Below are 15,307 nucleotides of genomic sequence, written 5' to 3'. Positions count from 1 at the left end.
GCAGAGTTATGGCACTGAAGCTGGAGGGGAAGGCAGATGGGAGTGACGGGGTTGTTAGAGGCTATGTCGGGAATCAGATCTCAAGAAGGGGAGAGGCTGGGGTCAAGGCCACAGGTAAAGGACTAGCCTGGGAGCCGGGAAGCAGCTCTGAGGCCAAGGTGAGAGCGACCACCGGTGCCATGTGATAGAACAGGACCCAAAACACAAACAAAGGTTTTATGCATTAGGAGCTCCACAGGGAGTTAATTAACTTCTTGATTCCGGGTAAGAAGGCCAACGTTCCGTGTGCACCTCCTGAGCACTTCGCAGAGTGCTGCCCGCGGACTCTATTGAGCGTCTGCAGAAGGCCTGCCTCTTCCCATCGATTCGCACCTTCGCAAACGTGGAGCCCTTCCCCTCGGACTCGATGGTGATGGTGTGCGTTCGCCGCAGGAGAATCTGGTCGATGTCTTCTTCGCAGAACTTAGACCCTTCGTCCTCCTCATCCATGAGCGCCCCGTAGGCCCCCTTCCGCAGCAGATCCTCTATTTCCTTCTTGGAAAGCTGCTGCACCTGTTTGAGAGAGATATTTGAAATAATACAGAGTTGAAATGTTTTTAGAATAAACAATTTTTTTTTTTCCTCCAAGAGGATAAACCTAAGTTCCAACAAGGGACAAAGGAGGTGGAAACAGTGCTTAAAAGAAATACTGAGCTTGGAGAACAAGCGGATGCTGGAGCATTTCTCACTAGGAGCCACATCCAGCCGGGAGCCGGAGTGAGTGAAGGGGCCGGTGGGCGCGGGTGGCTTTACCCCGTTGGTTGCGTTTTCCCTTCCGCTCATGGACTGCAGCACCGCTTTATCCAGACCGAGCTTCAGACTCGCCTTGTCGAACATCTCCCTTTCGTAAGAATTTCGTGTGATCAGCCTGTAGATTTTCACAGATTTGCTCTGTCCTATCCTGTGACACCTTGCCTGGGCCTGGAAGCAAAGGGGAACTGATGGCTACCAAGAAAGAAAGGCTCTGTCGTCGGTAATGAGAGCACCTGCTGTTCCAATAAACAGGTGCGGCTTCGAAGAGGGTTCACACACAAAGAAACTACTTCTACATTATTAATAAATTGATGACTAGTTGGTTCATTTGCCCCCATCATAGGATACCGCCTGAGTGACTACATGACTTTAATTTATTGGTTTGACAGGGATTCTCCGTCACAGTAGAATGACTTAAAAAAAAAAAAAAAAAAAAGGCATCAGGAAGATTCTCTTGCATGTTTACCTGGAGGTCATTTTGGGGATTCCAGTCAGAATCAAAGATGATGCAGGTATCAGCAGCAGTAAGATTAATGCCTAAACCTCCTGCCCGTGTGCACAGGAGGAAAACAAACCTATCCGAGTCAGGTTTGGAGAATCTGTCAATAGCTGCCTGGCGCAGGTTGCCTCTCACTCGGCCGTCGATCCTTTCGTACGGGTACCTGGAAAAGGTCAGTATGAGCAAGGAGGCCTGACGAACAGCTACAATACACCTGCTCCCTGCTTTTACTTCTGAGACAGTAATACAACTTGGGACATATATTAACGATGATATTATGTATGAGAAACAATTTCAGAGCAAATGGGTTTTGTTTTTCACACAACTGGTTCGAATGCCCAGAGATTACATTTTATTTTACTTCCTCTCCACTGAAACATCTAACCTCTAAAAATAGCTGACACCTCCAACAGTAAAATAACAAACAATTTCAATTTTAGGTCAGAACTATTCTCCCCTGGTCAAATGAAAGAAACGGGAAACAAAATTGCCCACAAAATCGCGCAGACCCACGGCAGCCATTACACAGAGAGCCTGCCGTGTACATCCACAGCCTTTAAAGAAGAGATGCGAGGTCCCCACTCCACCCCCGTCAGCACAGGTATCACTCCGAGGTGAACCACGTCGAGCCCTGTGCAAGGGCACTTCCGAATCTCCTTCTTACTCTCATGGAACCGGGCCTCACCGTCTTTGAATGAGGTAGTCTTCCAGTATGTCCAGGCAGCGCACCATCTGGGAAAAGATAAGCACCCTGTGGCCACCAGCCTTCAGTTTTGGCAGCAGCTTGTCAATCAGCACTAGCTTGCCAGCAGCCTGGATCATCGCCTGGAGCTGAAAATCTGGAGAGTCTGCATTGTGTGTTTCTTTAAACTCTTCCAAAATTTTCTCTTCAGCACCTGCGGAGATTGGACAGCATAACATGAATACAGTAAAAGGTTTTTATTACTGAAAACAATGAACTAGCTTTCAAAACCCACCGCAAACTGTGGGAACCAGACCACCGTGCTCATGTTTACGAACACGAAGCTACCCCTCCCTCCAAGTTCGGCCTACACGAAACCGGGAAAGCATACAAGGGATCAAAGTTTTCAGCACAACACGTTGAGGCATTGGGAGGGAAAAACCACATTTTCCACAACAAACAAATGAGTGCTGATTGTAGAAACAGAATTTCAACAACAGACTGTCAGGCCAGAAGTGGCAGAAACAAGCCAAGGGCCAGATACCTACAGAAAATGTGGAACCTGAACGGCTGACGAAACAAAGACCTGTTTACTAGCTGGATATAAACACACAACAAAATCTGTTCTGAAACCAAGAAACAAGCAGACAGAATTCTAACAATTACAGTGTACGGGCAGCAGTTTGTATTTACAATTGTACAATAATACAGCCCAAAGGACTGCCACAAAAGGGAATTCATTGTTCAGGATATTTTTGAGGAACTTTTTTTTTTTTTTTTAGGGGATAGCACACATTTTCTACTGTAATCTCTAAATCTCCTTCTGTAGTCATTCTCACCTGATAATTTCATAAGGGACAAAAATTCGATCTTGAATTATTCAAAGCTCAAAAAACTTTGAAAATAAAATATACCTGTTTCATGTAAGATTTCTAGGCCTAACCCTCTTTTCATCACAGCCCCATGTAGATTTCTGTTTATTCAAATATTGGGGGGTAGGGAGGGGGGCATCAGAGAGAGAAGCCTCAAGAGAATGACATCTTGGTCACACCTCCTTCCCTGACCCCAAACCCACCCTCATCCTGGAAGCAGCAGGCTAAGCCTCCTTCAACTGCTTAGGTGGCTTAACTAGAATTAGGCAGCTTCGTCTGGCCTCCTCCCCTCCCGGGGGTTAATCAGGGCACGGCTGGCTGCTCAGCTCCTCTCCCTCCCTCAGGACGGGGATGCGGTCACCTATTCTCTAGGAAATACAAACGAACAAATCCGTCTAATGGGATTGGTTCCCTCCTTAAACCGTGTCAGATACTGTAAACTACTCTTGTTACCCCTGGTTGTAAACATGTGGACTAACTACTGTGCACCTGAAGGGGATACACAACCTCAGAAGATCTGAAAGGGTGGGTCAGGTGGGCCACCAAGCCGCTCGGACGGTCGTCCTTCTGTGAGGGCGGCCGACGCAGCAAATGTGGCCCCTCTTTCCATTTAAGGGCCTTGTACAAATTAAGTTATGGCATGGTCGTGGGCACAAATAACGCATGTTAATTATTAATCAACACAGAATCTCACTGAGAGCCGGTTACAGTCACTCAGTGCCTTTCCCAAGCACCGAGGCCTCCTGGAAAGCACACGGTGACTGCTTACGAAGGGAGCTGGCAGGAAATGCCAGCCGCTCACTCCCCTCTCCACACCAGCGACAGGCTAATAGGCAGGATTTTCCTCGCAGTGAAAAAAAAAGGGCAAAGGTTTTACTAGAAGAACATGTAAAAAACAAAATGCTATTTAAGAACAGTAGCAGGCAGGTTCTTGAATAAAGTTCAGTAACGTTTTTCAAAACATAAACTTTAGAAATGTAGGTTCTATATTCAGGACAAGAAGATTCTCAGCAGACAGCAGAAACAGATTTAAGTCCACTTACTACATTAGGTGTTATTACAAGTTTGTTCTTGTGGGACAATATATTATAAGCTCTTTGCAACTCAGGAAGACAGAGGTCTTACTCTTACGATATCTGGATAGTTATTTTGTCCACATTAAGATTATAATCCATACTCAAAAATTTTTTATAGTTTTAGTTTAAACAAGTTAATGGTCAATGAATAGATTTCAAAAATGAAGTAATCATTTTTTACAAAGTAAATATCAGACATGTTTGGATTATTTTAGTAAAAAAATTTAAAAAATAATTCAGTCAATTTAGTAGAGAAATCTATTATTTTTCATCTTAAATTTATGCAGAGATGAAAAATAACTTTTCTGCTTTTTCAATACTACCAATAATTTCTCATCTTATGAATAATCAAAATTAAAATATTTTCAAAAAAATGTTAAGTATATTCTTTTTTTACCTGATAAAAGCTACTACTGATTGAACCAATCAATTCAGGTCTTTGTTATGAATTCTGGTTCTTAAGTGGCAGCTACTTTACACTAACAATACTTCATTTTAAAACATCAGCAAACATATTCCCTATGTGATTCCTTTGGCACTGGATTTATTATGGCCAGACTGAAGGAAAGGGGCATGGGAAGGTGTTGGTGAGGGAGGCAACTTCTACATTCTGATGTCGCAGCCAAATTCTCAAGTTTATCTGTTAGATTTACCTTGAAGTTAGTTGTAAATACCAATCGGAAAATGAACTGAGAAGCCAAAATATGTAGTTTGTTGGCACTGTTTTGAATTAAAGTACCAATCATACCACAATTAAAAATGTGTGTGTATGTGTATCAAAGACATTCTTGAAATGAGTGTAGAAGAAGACTTTCCACTTAAACAGACCGGCACTGTGAGGGAAGTAACTGCAATGACATCTACTATATTAGCCAAAACTAAACAAGAAATTATTTTCTTTTGAAGATTAAAAAAAACAAGTTACTATTTTCTCTCTGAAATTCATTCTGGCATCTTAGCTTCAGTCTTGTTTTCTTTCTACTCACGATTCTCTACACTCTTCCTACCCCCAACAGCAACAACAACAGTCTCAAGTCACCCCTAACCATTAGGGGACTTTGACCAAGTTTTCAACATTATCTTTATCTCACAGAGTGAACCTAAAATTGAACATTCCATTCTAATAACGCTTGGACCCAAAATAGTATTGCCATTTATGTTACTCAGTTACCTGCTTAACTTTTAGCAAGAAAAAACAACTAGCAACACTTTGAGTGTTTATAGAGCACCAAGCATTGTTCCAACCACGAAAGCACTTAATGCACATTCAAAATATTTTTTTTATATATAACTTGTATGCTAACATCACTCCCAATTTTTTTCCTGCTTTGCTTGTTACCCCTTTCAACTTATAGCTGTTTCTGTTTCCCACATCTTCAGAAGCATTGTGCTTTATTGAACTGCACGTTAGTTTGATTAGGGCTGCTTTACTCTGCCACCACCTATACAAATTTCAATTCAACCTCCTTTATCTGCTCAGCAAACTTGTGTAGAGGGGGCGCTGTGTCAGTCTTTTCTCCACTCCAGATTGTGGACAGAGTGGCCAGTACTGGCCCTGGAGCCGCCTCTGTGAAACACAGGCCTACAGAAGTCACCTGTGAAGTTGTGATTTCTAATGTGTGTGTGTGCCTGTGTGTGTGTATCTTGGAGGTACAATTTCCCAACATAAAGGCATATAAGTATACCTGCTTAATAGATACTTCATAACTGAAGGACAGAGACGCTGAGCTCAAGGTGTGACCAGTTAGAACAACTGCCACAGATGCAAACCGCAGAAGTCCTAAGAGCCTCCAGCAAACAATAAGAGAGGGTGACCCCAGAGAGCATCAGCTACAGAGAACACCCACCAGCTGGGTTTGGGGGGAGCACCCCCCCAGCACTCCCTGCCCCCGCCTCTCAATGCTCAATGCATGTATTAGCATGTAACCAAACAAGACCTGGCAACCATCACTGAGATCTTCCTTCCACACACACCCTGTTGGCAGCATTTCATCTCTTTTGTGAGCACCTTTTCTTTCCCCTTGGAGGCCACTTCCCCTCATTTTCTTTTCACCGGATATTAAATGCAAAAGTGTGTGTGTGTGTCTTTACTCATACCATCAACTGCCCTAAGCCCCAACTCCATCTCCCCAACTCAGGAACAGGCTGGCTGGCACTCACCATAAATGGCCATACAGGCTCTTAAACACATGGTGATTAGCAGGTTGGTGGCATGAAACATGTAATTATCACACATGATACGCTCTTTAAAAGACAAAGCTAAAAGCACAAAGTCTGAAGAGGAAATGCACTGCTGTCCCCACCGCGATGGCCCCCGGTGCCACGCGGAGACCGTCTCCCAGGTGTGGGCCATTTGTCATTTAGTAACAGGATCTTCTGGAGCCGAGGCGGCTGACAGTGTAGGTTACGGAAGAAAAGATGAGGAACTCTTTAAATTAGCTGCCCTTGAACCTCACGAATGGTGATAGAGACAAAGCAGGCTTGTTCCTTCTCCCTGGAAAGGAACCTAACGGCACTGCCGGCCAATGGTAACTGAGCACAAGCACCCATGTGAGTGGGCCCATCAGCTCTCCCTGCCCCACCTTAACTCCACCTGGACGACAGCACCAGCCCCCTAGCAGGTTGTTGCGCCTGCCTGTCTTTTCCGAATCCCATCTGTCTTATACGACGTTGCCAGATCCATGATCCTAATTGCATTTCTAACCATCTCTCAGCTTCGACACTTGCTGTGGTCCTCCACTGCCTACGGACTGAAGACAAATCCCATCACCCAGCGCGGAGGCTTCCACATCAGGGTCCCGGCACGTCTACATTCGCCATTGCACTGTTGCTTGCATGGACTTTACACTTTGGGCAAGTTCCCCTTTGTCTTCCTGACTCCTCTTCTTTGCTCATGTTATTACATCAGCGTGAGGCCCTTCCTGGTTCTAACCCTGACGGCCTATATCCTTCCCAGCCCCGTAGGCTGTCTCCACGCCACCCCTTTCCAACAGCTTCCTAATCTCAACCCTTGACAAAATGAAGGCTCTCGTATTCTCCAGAGTCTCGCGTCCACGACACAGGCATGAAATGTTTATTCCTTTCATGATGTTTGGAAGTATATGATACAGGTTTGTACTCATGCCGGTTATACAACACTATCAATTTAGGTGAGAAGACAGGAGGAGCATAAAGTATTCATTAGCAACAGGGGACAAACTATTATCAAAGCCATAAAATAATCTCTCATTCTTAGGGAACTGGAGCTAAAGGTCTCTAGACTGAGAGACATTTTCTCTGATCAAAGTTTTCAGACAATAAATCTCTGCCTCTCAGACCAAAGTTCCTCTCTAACTTCTCTGATTTACACACACACACACACACACACACACACACACACACACACACACAGCAAGAAAATCTCAATCAGGGGCTGAGTTCTCCTTAACTGTGAACACTTTTAAGCCATGGAGCACTAACACCTCCTTTCCATGAGTGAGACAGATGTAGGGATGCAGGAGAAAGGTGAGGTGAGATCCTGCTTCAGAGAGGGACCGGCAGGAGTGATGGTCCTTTGCCTTCAGACACCACAGAAGGAGGTAGCACAGAGGACAGGGAGCTGGTCAAAGCCACACTGAGGCGTCAGGATGCAGTCATGACTACAACCCGTAAAGTCCTCAGTCTGGAGGTAGAAAAGGATTTCTGGCACTTTGAATGACACGAAGTAAGTTTACCGACAGCCAGGCTTACCGTTAATTAGGTACGGATGATTGCAGCACTTGCGTAGTTCCATCATAGTGTTTAAAAGGTTAGGTACGTTAGCTTGACCGCCACCTTTGGAAAGAAATGTAAAATTCTTCTCAAGGATGGCTCGGTAATACTTCTTCTGAATGTTTGTTAGCTCAACTTCAATGATAGTTTCTTCTTTGGGGGCCAAGTTCTTTTCTACATCCTCCTTGAGACGTCTCAACATCATCGGCTTTAGAATAGCCTGGAGTTTTTGCACCTAAAAAAGGACCTTAAGTAAATACTGATGTCATGACTTGCTTGCACGTTAACACATATCCTAATGAGAAAAGGCAAGATTATTATCCTACTAGTTTACCGTTCAATTTCATGTGTCAAAGCCCAATAAGGGGATGGGAGGAGACTTGACTTGGGGTGGTGAACAGACAGTAGAATATACAGATGATGTGTTGTAGAACTGTATCCCTGAAACGTGTATAACATTATTAACCAATGTCACCCCAATGAATTCCATTTTTAAAAAGCCCAGTAAGGTTACGAAGGCAGGAAACTTCCAGTTTTCATAACAGAAGTGCATGAAGGTTGAATGATCCAATGTCAAATGAACCATTCAACCAGGAGGCTTGTTCTACTCATTTCCTTTTAATTCTGTTTGTCCTGAGCGGTGGGGATGATGAAGGGGAAGGAAGAGACCGTGTCAGGGGAGGGGGTGGGGCCTCTGCTTGAGTTCTCTTGGTTTCCAGAAACAGCGAATAAGCCAGGAGGGAGCCAGTCCTGCAAGCAGAGGTGTCTCCCTCCAGCTCCCTTTTCTGGTGACTGGCACTAGGGTACAGCACACCGGAGAGTTTTTAGGAAAAGTAAAACAAAACAAAACGGACTTCACTTTGTACTTAACGGAAGAGATTAAGACTAGAACTTAAAACTCCAGGAGGCAAACAGTCTACAAATTTCCGTTGCTTCTGACACTATCCCCCAAAGTATACAACCTTCCCAAAAGCAGACCTAGCAAAACCACCAACCTCAACAGCACAGCAGCCTCTGCAAATTACACAAACACCTCTACCCATCAACAACCCTTCACAAGGGCAAATGGACAGACAGACAAGAAAACCTCTGTCATGAAGACTTGGGCTGTCCAAGGAAAGGAGATATAAAGCTCGCTTGTCTACTGGGCAGGAGGACAAAACTAAGATGACTTACATTTTTACGTTAGTTTAGTATTACTCCTTTGCCATTTCATGACTTAATCTTCAACTGCATGACTAAACTACAAAGTAGACGTGAGAAATACCTGTTCTTCTGTTTTCAGATCACCAAACTCCTGCATGAAGGTGGTTTCTGAAGGGAAGCGACTGGGTTCCAAGAAGTGGAGCAGGCTGAAGAGCTCCTCCACAGTGTTCTGCAGCGGGGTCCCCGTCAGCAGCACTTTGTGTTCCTGCAGGAATGCAAGGGGAGCCAGTGACAGATCAGAACAAAGACCGTTTCTCAAAACCAGAGCCTCTCTAGTACCCATGTTCCTACTTCTCTCTGAAGTTAATTCTGCACCCACCCTACGTCAAGTCAAGGAATTAGGCACAAAGGCCGAGATACAAGAAAAAAATGGTCCTGCCCTGACCGGTTTGGCTCAAGTGGATAGAGCGTCGGCCTGCGGACTGAAGGGTCCCAGGTTCGATTCCAGTCAAGGGCGTGTACCTTGGTTGTGGGCACATCCCCAGTGGGAAGTGTGCAGGAGGCAGCTGATCGATGTTTCTCTCCCATAGATGTTTCTAACTCTCTATCCCTCTCCCTTCCTCTCTGTAAAAAATCAATAAAATATATATTTAAAAAAAAGAAAAAGAAAAAAATGGTCCCTGATTCAGATGCGCACGGAGGGGCCTGCCTGGAACTGCAGGCCTGGTGGTAACTGTGTCTTGCCATTTCGTCTCTTTCTGGGGTCATTAGGTCAACAGTGTAGTGCCCCAGCTTCACAAGTCCCCTAAGGGTCTGCTTTTTCCGCATCAGAGCTGAAGTTTTCCCTAAAATCCCCAGGCTCAGATAAAGCTCCCCTGACTCTTTCTGTTCTCTGCATCAGCAGCGCTCGAGTCTCCCCATCTGCTTCCTGCATGACTCACGTTGCAGACAAAAGAAGTTCTTCTATACGCAACAGCACATGAAAAACTATTTTGTTCTTCAAAAATTTCAAACTAGCAAAGGGGTCGGCTTGGTTTTAAAGACCACAATCACTTTTTTTTTTAACAGATGATATTTCTAACTTTTTGTCTCTGAACCAAGTCAGGTATTTCTTTAAAACAATTCCTCCTGTTTACGAGCTCTTTCACCAGCTCCCCTATCACATGTGTGCCCTTGTCCTACTTCCATACATCCAAAACGGAGAACTGTTTAGCAATTACTTGAAACTCATTTTAGGGAAAGTATCACGACTATATGATGCTGTGATACCAGCCAACAATGTCAGAATCAGGAAGACAGCAGCCACTTTTGTGTAACTACAAGCGCAGGAGGATGTATCACATTTGACAGACTTTGCAAACACCCTCCCCAGACATCAGTCCAATCCAGAGTGGCGGGAATGCTGCGCCAGCGACAGTTGTATTCGGGTTCAATGGAATCACCAAATGTCACTGACCAAGTCCATCATCTTGAGTCCCTCCAGCAGCTTGCAGTTCCTGTTCTTCAGCCGGTGGGCTTCATCGATGACTACACAGCGCCATGGAATATTCCGAAGCTCAGGACAATCAGTCAAAATCATCTCAAAGGTCGTGATGATGGCATGAAACTTATAGGACCCCTTTATCACTCGACCCTACAAAAACAACTCTGATTATTATCTAGCACTACAGATTAACAACTCTGAGAATAAATAAAGAGCATAAGACATATGGATTTATCCCTTTGGGGACACCTTTATTTTAAGTAACACGTATTTTGGAGGTTTAAGCTGCTGTGGTATAAGGCGGCCTTAAAATCTTCCCTTTTTCAAGGTTAGAAAATTGTTAGTAAAATTTCTGATCCAATTTCCTTACAGATCCACATGCAGTAAAGTGCTACTAAGAGTGCCCATTCTAGTCACATCCCACGGACTCCGAAGTGAAAGGCCAAAGCACTGTGTACTAAGCTAACTTAAAAAGAACTTTTTTTACTTTTTAAAGTGTTTTACCTTTCTTTTACTTTTGTAACTTATTTTTTTATTTTTAAAGTGATAAAACAAAAATCATTCATTTGGGATAGAACTTATAATAATTTCCCAAATTTAAAGATAAATACAAAATAAACAAGTTTCAATATTTCCATTTTTAAACAGTTATAGGGCAGATTTTACATTTAAAGCAAACAAAAAGTAAAACAAAAATCTCTGTCCTATTCGCAGTTATTTAACTCCCATTTACTACCTAGAGCTTAAAACTAATTTAGGGATTACTATTCTCCCTTCTTCATCAAGTAATTTTTAATGTTAACATCACAGAATAATTGCAGGTAACTAGCAAAGTGAAAATTCACAGTAATTGCTACTAAGAGCCAAAGTATAAAATCTTCCCTTTGGATGTATTTCATTCATTGTGTCACTCAAAATTACGTGCCTAGTATTTTTCATTTCCAGCAAGAATGTAACAAAATATTCTTTCTATTTACATTTTTAATTGCAAAAGAAAGCCAATTAGCAAATCAACACATTAAGTGATTTTCACTGATCATCCAAGGTAAAAAAAAAAATTCATTTATTTTTAATCTAATAATAAAAATGATTAAGCTATAAAAATGAAAAGCTGTAATTATGACATGCAGAAATATAACACAATCATAAATTAGGTAAGAAACTTAAAGCAAATTTCTCAATTTTGCAAAATCTAAACCTTTCCCTCAAATCACTGAGACCATTTTAAATCCCAATGTTTTAAAATGCACATACTAAGCATAGGCAAAACCACCTGTGATGTTTTACCTGGGGATCTTTGAAGTACATTTCATACAACTGAATGGTCCGACGACTAGCTTGACTCCCATGATACACAACCACGTTCAACTCTGTCCAGGTACGGAATTCCCTTTCCCAGTTGGGGATTGTGGACAATGGGGCAATTACTAAAAAAGGGCCATGGATTCCTTTCAAATATATCTCATAGAGAAATGTAATGGACTGGATAGTTTTTCCCAAACCCATTTCATCTGCTAAAATGCAGTTTCGCCTTTGGGAAGGAAATAAAAGAAGGAAAGTTTAATGAGTACAGATATTAGTCACTGCTTTTTTTTTTTTCTTTTCACAAGACATATATTACTATACTCACAAATGCCTATCTTAGATGTTATCCTTAGCTTCAGTAAAATACATTTCCAAGAAATAATTATTTTTACATACTTCTATCAACCTCTGTATTATTTGTTGAATAAATAATAAGCATACTTCCAATGTTTGCTGTTTTATTATAATCTTAGTAGAGAGTTAAATGTTATTAAGTTATATTTGAGTACTATTTTCAATAACTACAAAGGAAAAACCAATAGGCCTTTTTAAAAGTGAAGGAAACATGTTTTACATACATGTTGTACCAATTGAAAAGTAGCCAGTTTACTCCCTCCAACTGGTATTCCCTGAGTTTGTTATTGTTTTTATACTCCCTGGAACTCTCCGATTTCTTCCAATCATCAGCAGGAGGTCGCTCCTGTTTCAAATATAGTAAATCCCATTAGTGGTTTCTCAAAGACCGCTCGATGCTATTTTCAAATTAAATCCCCTACCCTCAGCCAATTCTTACCACGCGCGCTGTTTCTGGCTCCCTGGACATTAGTTTCTCAAACTCCTCGATCTTGGCTTGATCGATGTCCTGCCTGAGCTCCCAAGTGCTGTCCTCATAAGGCAGGGAGCACCACTTCACCAGGTAGTGAGTCACGGGCTGGGGCACGTTGAAAGGAATCGGAATCAGGTTCATTTGACCAAAATGCTCGATGTATAAAGGAAATGCGTGCTCTACCTCATTTGTCAACAGACACCACCCAAGCAACAGTAAGACTTAATGGGGAGAAGTTTTAAAAGTAGTCCCTAGTTATAGAGTCTCAAGTCTAAACTGGAAATAGTATTATTGAGTAGTATTATCAGAACAAATTAATTTTTATTTAAGTCACTGATAAGTAATGTTCAAAAGCTAAAAGGTATAAATATCTAGTAAATAATAGCTGAATTTGAGCCTGTGCAAATTATTTGCCAGGTATTTGATTCAGATGTATATAGTAAATTATCTTAGTATACCTATACCTATAATAATAAAAGTGTAACACGCTAATTAGACCAGACAACCTTCTGGACAAAGCCAGGGCTGCAAGGGCCGCGGCTGCGAGAGCCAAGCCCCTTGCACGAATTTCGTGCATTGGGCCTCTAGTATTTATATAATTGGTTAGTTTCTTAAAAAAATAAGAAAAGGCTTGAGTTTATTAGGATTTCTGCTTTTTTCTTAAAGGGAGAAATACCGTTTGTATCCAATCACTTTAAAATAATGTGTTTCAGTCCTAGCCAGTGTGGCTCAGTTGGTTGGGCATCCTACTGTGCACTGAAAGGTTACCAGTTTGATTCCCTAGCAGGGCACATGACCAGGTTTCAGGATCAATCCTCAGTAGGAGGCATGCAGGAGGCAGCCAATCAATGTTCCCCTCTCACATCAATGTTTCTCTCTCTCTCCCCACCCCCTTCCTCTCTCTTTAAAAATCAATTTTAAAAATCTTTTACAACAATAATGTGTTTGAGTTCTAAAAGATTGGAGAGCAAAATATTTTGGGTAATATAGATCAATGGAATTTTCTTTGTTTTTTCCTCTAGAAAATGTTTGGGTCTGCTGACCTTCATTTCAGGACTAAGGTACATTGACCTGGTTATGATGTTAAAACCATTTGGTGTACTATGTAAATATATTATGAAATATATTTTTTCAAGTGAAACTAAATAATAAAAAAGACAAATACCATGTAACTGATATCTTTATTTTATAACATCCTCTGTGCACCACATTAAATGAAGTTCATCAACTTCACTAACTATGCCCAATGTTAAACATTAAACTCCATTCTGCTACAACTGCACTCTTAATCACATAAGGAAATTTTGTGCTACATAACGGATTTATACTGAAATGTACTGAATTCTTTTTATTGATTATATTCTGGAATTGTGCAAAATGTCGATGTATTCGTTTCATATTGAAAATTGATCTCTTTTAAAAAGCTCCCTGACAACACATAAACACATTTAGCACTATTATTAAGTCATAAAACTAATAGTAAGTCAATAAATTTCAGTTAAATTTGGACCAAGTGTGCCATGATCCAAGGCTCTGACCAGGACCAGACCTAGGATAGCCACGATCACTCTCTGTAAACACACATAAGCTGTCTGAGTCTGCGCCCCCTAATACGAATGATCTTCTGTTACCTCTCCCCGGTCATCTGTGCTACGTGCAAAGTCCATTATCCGGTCAACCTCCACATAATCTGGATTAAAAAGCTCATCTTCAATCTGCACCAAAGGAAAAAAAAATTTAATGTTTGTTTAATTTCTGAGAGTAAACACTATTCCACTTTTCACCAAGCAGTAATATTTTGGGTCACAGCAACACAAAATTTATATTTGGCAAATTCTTTTATATTAATTGAAATGCTACAATTTAGCAAAATCATTCCCCATGAGGAAATCAGACTTCTCAGACTTTGTTAACTGGGTCTTTTAATTACTGTGTGAAACCTTTTTACTGTGAGAGAATGTTTAAGAATATTTTAAATGAAGTGTGAAATTACAATTCACTAATGAGCAATCCAAAAGGCTGATGGCATGCGAATGCATTCAGCATTCTTGAAACTACAGCTTGCAAAAAAGACCCAGAGCCATGCACAGTACGTGCTATTGGAATCTCATAACTCCCAGAGTGGTCTGCTGCTTTACAGCATCATTTACAGAATGTTATTCAAAAGCTAAAAACACTGAAACCAGTGAAATTCATATTTTAGTATGAACAGAGTATGATATTTGGTTGTCTTTGCCAATCAATATTAGTACCTCATTTGAATACAGTCTGTCATTAAAGGTTCTAATGATTTATTTGTACCGAATATAGAGCATTTAGCTAAAAGTATTAGGGATACAAAAATAAGGCTTAAATAATTAGGTTAGTTAGCCAATATATTAACAATTTTTACAAAATAAAGTAATAATGCTTGCTTGCAGAGTTATCACATTAAAAAAAAACACACAATATGACTCAAAGGGAAGTTACAGACTAAACCACACTTTAAATAAGTCAGTCAGATAAGTTAGAAAACAAAATTCATATTATCGTATTCCTATCAATTAATTTATCACTAATATAACTGCATTAAAATGCTTTGCAAGGACATATGAGACACTTCATATGCGCTGAATTGCAGGTTGAAAAGATAAACTGTTCGATCACAGTCGGCTCAAGGATAACACACTGTTCCCATTAAAACACTGGGTTTGGATGCTTTGAACTGTGAATTATAAATCAAAAATCAAAAATGTGTTTCAACTGCCTCAGGACTTTACATAGAGTTGATTAGCGAGGCAAAAAAATCATTGAAATGCTCACTTGATTTAAAATATCAATATATTAATGCACCGGCTTTGTCAAACGAGTCTAGATTTAGGCACACAATATGTGTG

At 41.3% G+C, this 15,307-nt stretch overlaps 1 protein-coding gene across 2 annotated transcripts in view; it reads right to left on the bottom strand.

Annotated features, from left to right (window-relative positions):
* Positions 1 to 15,307, bottom strand: part of CHD7 (chromodomain helicase DNA binding protein 7) — a 177,809-nt gene that overhangs the window by 28,830 nt on the left and 133,672 nt on the right. For both annotated transcript variants that reach the window (XM_054708709.1, XM_054708710.1), the window contains 11 exons: positions 14,063 to 14,146; positions 12,399 to 12,536; positions 12,184 to 12,305; positions 11,588 to 11,831; positions 10,274 to 10,450; positions 8,939 to 9,082; positions 7,651 to 7,906; positions 1,977 to 2,187; positions 1,259 to 1,454; positions 793 to 960; positions 373 to 552 (listed from right to left, as the gene is read on the bottom strand). In XM_054708709.1, coding sequence (XP_054564684.1) covers positions 373 to 552; positions 793 to 960; positions 1,259 to 1,454; positions 1,977 to 2,187; positions 7,651 to 7,906; positions 8,939 to 9,082; positions 10,274 to 10,450; positions 11,588 to 11,831; positions 12,184 to 12,305; positions 12,399 to 12,536; positions 14,063 to 14,146 — 1,920 coding nt within the window. The remainder of the gene's footprint in view (positions 1 to 372; positions 553 to 792; positions 961 to 1,258; positions 1,455 to 1,976; positions 2,188 to 7,650; positions 7,907 to 8,938; positions 9,083 to 10,273; positions 10,451 to 11,587; positions 11,832 to 12,183; positions 12,306 to 12,398; positions 12,537 to 14,062; positions 14,147 to 15,307) is intronic.

The sequence above is a fragment of the Eptesicus fuscus genome, chromosome 19 (genome assembly GCF_027574615.1).
Source record: "Eptesicus fuscus isolate TK198812 chromosome 19, DD_ASM_mEF_20220401, whole genome shotgun sequence".
NCBI lineage: Eukaryota > Metazoa > Chordata > Mammalia > Chiroptera > Vespertilionidae > Eptesicus > Eptesicus fuscus.
Note: the sequence above shows the minus strand (reverse complement) of the source record. Positions and strands in the feature narration are given on the sequence as shown.